The sequence below is a fragment of the Myripristis murdjan genome, chromosome 14, assembly GCF_902150065.1.
Source record: "Myripristis murdjan chromosome 14, fMyrMur1.1, whole genome shotgun sequence".
In the NCBI taxonomy this organism is placed as follows: Eukaryota; Metazoa; Chordata; class Actinopteri; order Holocentriformes; family Holocentridae; genus Myripristis; species Myripristis murdjan.
The window spans coordinates 12,019,009-12,026,082 of NC_043993.1; the positions used below are offsets into that span (position 1 = coordinate 12,019,009).

The 7,074-nt window shown below is 41.1% G+C and overlaps 1 protein-coding gene across 1 annotated transcript; it reads right to left on the minus strand.

The window, feature by feature from the left end:
• Positions 1–632: 632 nt before the first annotated feature.
• vtnb (vitronectin b) lies at positions 633–6,790 on the minus strand. The gene is made up of 8 exons (XM_030069757.1): positions 6,549–6,790; positions 5,823–5,939; positions 4,834–5,076; positions 3,514–3,653; positions 2,771–2,927; positions 2,138–2,293; positions 1,594–1,944; positions 633–1,491 (listed from the first exon to the last, which is right to left on the minus strand). The coding sequence occupies exons 1-8, from the start codon at positions 6,610–6,612 to the stop codon at positions 1,355–1,357; spliced, it is 1,365 nt and encodes a 454-aa protein (XP_029925617.1). The 5' UTR covers positions 6,613–6,790; the 3' UTR covers positions 633–1,354.
• Positions 6,791–7,074: the final 284 nt, after the last annotated feature.

Here is a 7,074-nt window from a genome sequence, read left to right on the forward strand (position 1 = left end):
CATCAGTTTATTTTGCGAATATTGACATGTACTCGTTTGTGGTGGCTTATGATGCCCCCTCCAGGGAAATCACACTCTGGTGGTGACAGTGGAGAACTGTGGTATGTTAACTGAGGAGGAAAATTACCAAACGCCTTGTCAGGAAATGACTGGCCGCAACTGATGCATGAGGAATTAGGCAATTTTGATTAAATAACAAACTTAAAACACATCCGATCACTTACTGAACATTGAATAATTCTTCGGTGTGTTCTCTGCAGATATACACTCTCTACCCTGCCAGTCCCAACAAGAAGAAGAGTTTTTGTTCATGAGACAGTCCTTGATACCCAAATGGTCTGTGTTGGCAGGTTTGGCACGTGACAAGGAAGTTATAAATTTGAATATACCTTTGTTTGAACAGGTGCGTGAGTCTGTGCCCCTGTTTATGCATCTGTTTCTGTGTTTGTGTGTTATGTTCTCAGATATACAGTATGTGTTTTGAGGTTTTTGTGGTTCTAAGTTCTGTATGCCAAATGCTATCAGGCCCAAAGGGCAAAGGACAGGGCAAACACCAGCAGATGTGCATGTCTCTCTCCATGAGTGTGTGTGTTTGTGTGTGTGGTAGAGAAAAACTGAGAGAGAACAAGCACTTTCATTTATCTTTATCACAGTTTATTATGTCATAATGTTATTTTTGAAAACTTGCTGGAGTTTGAATAATTTACTCGCAACCTCCCACTTGACTCATTTTGCTGCTTTCACCTGTCTGGTTCAATGCTTTCAGATCAGGAGACATGGAACAGGAGAGAGAACATGGAGTACATGTAGAGAACTGATTCATAGTCAATCAGGAGCGACAAATCACTTTATTGTCTTTCTGGTGGTCTCGGTAGCTCTCCCTATTGGTTTGAAATGTCAGAAGGTAATTTTTAAAACATAAATAAATACACATGAACACTTAAGATAATCACCCCAACAAGTGCAGTTGTTTGTGGGTTATGTCTATACTGGCCTGATTTTCTCCCTTGTGTGTGTGTGTGTGTGTATTTGTGTGCAGGTACTGTGCGTATGTCCATGTCTGCATATTCTATTTGGACAGAGAAAGCATTGAGGCAGTTGAAGAAACGAAATCTCTAAAGTTTATTTGCTGTCTCTAAAATGTACAGAGGAGACTGTTGATATTTCTTACGCTTTGGAGAATGCTTTAAGGACAAAACTATCAGGAGCTAGCTGTGCTTTTAACCAGTCAAATTGCTAAATACTGAAAGCAGATGCTCATTACAAAGATTTGTATTTAACTTTGAGACTAAGAGCCTGTAGAGTGAATCCATCCTCATTATTCCTCTTGAAACTACTGACTCGGTCGATCCATCTATCTCTTCTCTGCCCGTGAAACATCAGATGTCTCTTCATACTTGCAGCCCAGCCAGTATTTTGCAATGGATCGTGGGTAAGGAGGCCTGGCATAGTCCACACGTTTTGTCTGCAGATCCACCCTGTAGTATTTATCTGGCAAACAAACACACAAACCAACAGATTGTTAATGGAGAAATGGTTCATTTGGAATATTTTGGATAGTGAATACATTTAAGATATATGGTACATACTTACCTCTCTTGAAAAAGTAGACATTTTGAACAGGCATGCTCCTCTGCTCGTGTGTGGTGCTGTCAGTGTTGACCTCGCTGTAGTCGCTGTAGTCACTGTAGTCGAGGTAGTCAGCAAACCAATCAACATAACTCCATAAATCCTCAAAGAACAGGGAGCGGCTCTGCCTTCCTCGCTGTCCACGTCTCCTGCTGGGCCTCTTCTTGCGACTGGCTCGTTTCTTCGCCACCAGACGAGGAGGGGGTGTGGTTTTGGGACCGAGGTAGACACGTCCCACCATGGCAGCATCTACAGGGGCCCTGATGCCCACCCAGTCCCGACTGATGAAATGAGGACCTTTGTGGTGACCCTCAACTGAATCAGGAGGAGAGATGTAGTAAAAGAGAGACGTGGGCTCAGAGACAAAGAGAGGATGAGCGAGATTTTAACATGTTTACACTCACTAGCAGCCATGTAGCTACTCATGCGGACACATCACAGTGTAGTAATTAAGAAATTAAAGATCATAAGTCACACACAGACAGGCAGACACAGAGGCGAGACTTACTGCCTCTAAAGAGATCTGCGAAGAGATCCTCCCATGTCTGGTCACAGAACAGGTTTGTGTACTGTGTGAACATCACCGATGGGGAGGACCTGGTCATGCGAATACACTCCTCATGGGACGGCTGGTGCTTAAACTCATATTGGTAATATTGCTCCCCTGCAGACAGAAAAACATGTCTTAGCTGCACAAAATGGGTCTCACAGACCTTTAACCTAAAAACGTAACACTTTTAAATCTTATAATCTAATTTGCAACTGATGTATAAAACCTATACTCAGTGCCCAATAAATGTCAGTTGATTGCTACTTCCCATGTTAAACTTGGCTCATTATTCTTCTATGCTGAAAAGTTTGGATATCGTCTCTTGGCTTAGCTAATTTATTTCGCAATGGGATTTTTTATCGTGTCATAAATAAGCACCTCTCACTCCATCGTCACGATTACTCAACATGTATGTTGTAGGATGGTGATGAGGCCATTTTACAGTAGATTAGGAGTACGTTTCCCATCAGTTCTTTTTTTAACCCACTTTTTCCTTCTCATGATGACAGAGAACCAGAGCCTATTCCAGCATACATTAGATGGAGGTACACCTTGAAAATGCTGATACCATAAACCATCTGCACACACTACCTTTGAAAAAATAGACCTTCTCTTTGCCGTGGTGACCCGGTGCCGGTATGGCGAATGCGGCGTTAACATCATCTGGAACTTTGTCAAAGCCGACTGAAATGTCCCGAGGGTAGTCGTCATCCAAGACATCGTCCTCGAACCTCCAGTACTTATTCCCCTGATAGGCCATAAACCCAAAGCAGTGAGGCATGATGGTACAACTGTGAGGCTCAGTTTTTAATACAAGCCATGTATGTCTTGGTGTTGCTGTCGTCAAAACTGCAAAAACTAGGGAACACATATCATGAATTCATACATGTTATTCCAATGATCAACCAGGACTGTGACTGCTGGCTAAATGAAAGTTTTTTTTTCTTCAGAAAATCCCTGATTCTTGTTTCCTGGTCTCTTTTACCTTCTTTCCCAATGTGTTTCTTATAAGGCAGCACAGCATTTTGCAGGTTAGGCCTTGCTGGTATGAGGCTTAGCTTTTTATTGTCTAGATCTTCTGAAAGGTTTGCCCTAAATTGTACTAAACTTTAAAGTAAAAAAAAAAAAAAAAAAAAAAAAGATGTTAAAATTGAGTTGTGTTGCACTGTAAGTTGTTTGGATACCCTAGACAAATCCATCTACAGTTTGGTGAAGAAATCCACAGCTCTCTTGATTGAAGGTATGCCAAATGAAAAAAAAAGTGCATTACTTGACTGTGATTTGCAGCAGAGAGGCAAGATAAGCTCTCGCCTGCAGAAAGATGGAGACTGTACCTTAAAGATGTATGTTTTCCCCTGGCAGTTGATGCGTGTGAAGGCAGCGTCGATGGGGCCGGAGATTCCCCACACGTCCTTGATGAGTTTGGGGTAACCAGGAACAACAGCGCTCTCATCCAACTCAAAGAAATATTCACCTGGGGGGAAAAGCAGAGCAAGAGGTGTCATGAGACCAATGCTATTTCCCTTTTTTCAGATATTTTAGGTTAAGATGAAGGATAACTTGCTATGGGTTTGAACAAATTCACAGGCTCCTAAAGCAATTTCAAATCACCATTCAATAAAGTAAAAACATACATAGTGGACAGATTTAATGCACAAAATGGTAGTGTGAAATAAGCTGTTCTCTCATTAATGAATTAAAATGTTAATGGAGAGTTATCCAAAATAAGCCTTTCATTTATTGTGACATTTGAAATAGATGCTGTCTCCTCGTCATTTTCTGCTTTTGTGATGTCCTGATAACGTCCATACATTTCCCTGGGCAGAGCGGTTATAGAAGTGGTATATCAGCAGTTTTATCATATATGTTTAAATTCAGCTGATTGAAATACTGATCATTTCTATTTATTCCCATCTTCTCTCCTTCAGTGTTGTTTGCCTTGTCCACATCCTCAACTTATCCTGACAGGCTAATCTCCTGTCTCCCCCCTGACTGTGTGTAGCCTATTCTGAGATAAGCTGCTCTTATTAATTACAATGTTAATGGAGAGTAATCCACCACAGGCCTCTATGATCCTGACCTTCTACAGTTCTCATTGTATTTATTATTAATTGCTAATCCTGTCATCCTTACTGTCCTTATTATTTGTATTATTTAGTTTTACTAGTGATCAGTTTTCTTCCTCTTCTTCTTCTAGTAATAGTATTGGTATACTTTGATATTATTATCGCAATTACTATACATCTGTATGTGGAACTTGCATTGTACTATGTTCTGCATTATATTGTATGTCCCCTAACTCTCTCTCTCTCTCTCTCTCTCTCTCTCCCTCAACCCAACCCGTTGAGGCAGATGGCTGCCCACCCAGCAAGTTCTGCTTTAGTTTTTTCCCTGTTAAAAGGGTTTTTTTTCTTTGCCATTGTCACAATGTTCTTGCTCTTGGGGGAAATTTTGGTTCATAGGATGAGTCAAAGTCTGTTGGGTCTCTGTAAATTGCTGTGAGATAGCTTATTTTTAAAGATTTTATGCTCTATAAATATAATTGCATTGAACTGAATTGAAGTGAACTGAGAGGCAACAGCAGAGAAATGCAGGAGACACACAAATGTAGATAAACATACAAATTCTCCTGTGTGCCCGTACTGCAGGCCTACCTCTGAAAGCATAGATCGACCCGTTCTTCAGCTGCAGGAAAGCATCGAAAGGCCGACCACTGCAGGGGATGGCGTCGGGGTCTGAGGGCAGGGTGGGTCCAGGTGTGGTGGTGGGTGGAGGGATGGTAGTGGCAGGTACTGTAGTCGTGTTGAAGGTCGGTGCGAGAGTTGTGGCAGCATCAACAGGAGTATTGTTTGTTGCAGCCATTTCCTCAGGTGTTTCAAAGGTGTCTCCACGAGCAACTGAAGGAAGAGCAGAGGAGCTTAACGTCACACAGGAGTTTGTGTCACATACATTTGTTTCTCCTTCAAGGCCAGGGGGCTAACTGTGTGGGAGTCAAGCAGAAAAAAGAGTGTATTTTGCCCTGACAAAGGAGTTGTTGGAGCAGAAGTAGACAGCATATTATTTAAGAGTATTATGAATTTTTATATGAAGTCTAACCCTTATCACAATATTTGACCTTCGAGAATCACATTCAAAGTAGTTATGTTTGTTTACTTTTACAGTGCAGTATAGTCAAGGCCCTCAGTAAAAAGGAAAACCTGCATTCGTTCATGTACCAAAATTTCTATTCATTATTGATTCACTGGTTGATTGACTGATTTACCAAGTCTAAATTTTTTATGTATGAACAGCAGCTCCGTTTGTAACAGTACATAACAAAAAAGAAAGTGGGACAAGAAACAAAGATGCATTTGCATAACATTACAGTCACTGAGGACAGTACTTAGTGCAGATATTAAGGCACTTCAGTGTACATTTCAGTTGGGATTGCGCTCCTCATTTATTTAACTTTAGGCTTGACTGGTTCACAAAAGTGTGTGTTTCAGTGTGACCATACTAAAACATGGAGCCCTTTATCTCTGATTTGATGGCATCATTGTCCATATTCAATGTTCAGGATATGTTTGGGGTTGGAGGCAATGTTGCTCACCAGCCTCAATATGTTATTATGGTAGAACAAAAGACAGATATTTGTTTTGCTGACTTTTCTTGGGGCAGACAGTGTCGTAGTCTCCGCAGCAGCTTCCGTAGTACACACACATGGAGTCACACTGGCATTTCCTCTGGGCGTTGAAGGAGCCACAGTGACCCACACAGGACTCTGTGGAAACACAGCTTGTTGTGTTACTATGATACAAAATGCTCTGCTGTGCCGAAACAATGTTTAAAGGTGGCTTAGGGATGACAAGACTGGTTATATTGTGACACTCGGCATTCGTCAAAGATACAGTAATTTGGCTAAAAAAGGTGAGTTTGTTGTTGCACCAGATAGGTTGGTGCATCCAAGGTAACTGTTCAAACAGCGCAAGCGTGCATGCGTGTGTATTTTTGTGATTAATGCGTTTTACGAATTGCAAGGCAAAATGTTTGAGAAAAACTGTACAATGCTTATGCACTGATCACAATATACTGTATGGGCAGCAGGGGCATCATGTTAAATTATTTATATACTCAGTATTATCAAATGCTGGTGTTACCTTTATACTTCTCTACCATTAGACAAGAAGAGGGGGTAAAAGTAGTACAACAGCCTTCACAGGCAAAAGCGATAAAATATTTCACATGCTTTTCTTTGATGTTCAGCTTATGACGTTTATTTTTAGGTGCAGCATGCCCATATAATAATTTATGAGCTATCTGATTAATTTGAACAGAGTGTTGCAGCTGAAATTATTAGTATAATTAGAGAAGGAGCACTTGAAAGACTTACGCTCTGCAGCAAAAGTGGTGGCCAAAACGAGCATGAAGGCCAGCAGAACCACCGTTGGCTTCATACTGTCTCACTGGAAAACAAATATTCCACTTTGATACCAACAAAACCCTGGAAGTTATAAACAAAATATGCAGGGATTATCAGCCGTAGAGAACCATGTGTTTCTCTGCCTGTTTACCAGCTGAACTAGCTATGCAGGGATGCAGAATCCTGTGCAGATGATCAATAGACATTTACCAAAGCCGTTGACCTCTGGGTGTCTGTTTTTCCGATTGGCCAACTCTTAGCTGCGGTAATCATTAAACTCTGATAGCTGATGTCTGGCCTGCCTCAGGGACTCGATGCTGGCATTTTTGTGTGCTGTTTTGCATAGAATTGAACCGGTGATTTAATCTCTCAGGTACTTTAAACACTCCTTCTGCAGCTTTTTTTTTTTTATTTATTTAACTGTGGGAGTCAATTGATAACAAATTCTTGTTTACAATGATGACCCACAAGAGGCCAAATGCCACATGACTGAGAG

Coding starts and splice junctions, on each gene's coding strand:
- vtnb (XM_030069757.1), bottom strand. CDS start 6,612: ATGAAGCCAACGGTGGTTCTGCTGGCCTTCATGCTCGTTTTGGCCACC. Junction 3,654..4,833: donor GTCGATCTATGCTTTCAGAG/GTAGGCCTGCAG, acceptor TTTTCCCCCCAG/GTGAATATTTCTTTGAGTTG. Junction 2,294..2,770: donor GAAGGTCTATTTTTTCAAAG/GTAGTGTGTGCA, acceptor TTCTGTCTGCAG/GGGAGCAATATTACCAATAT.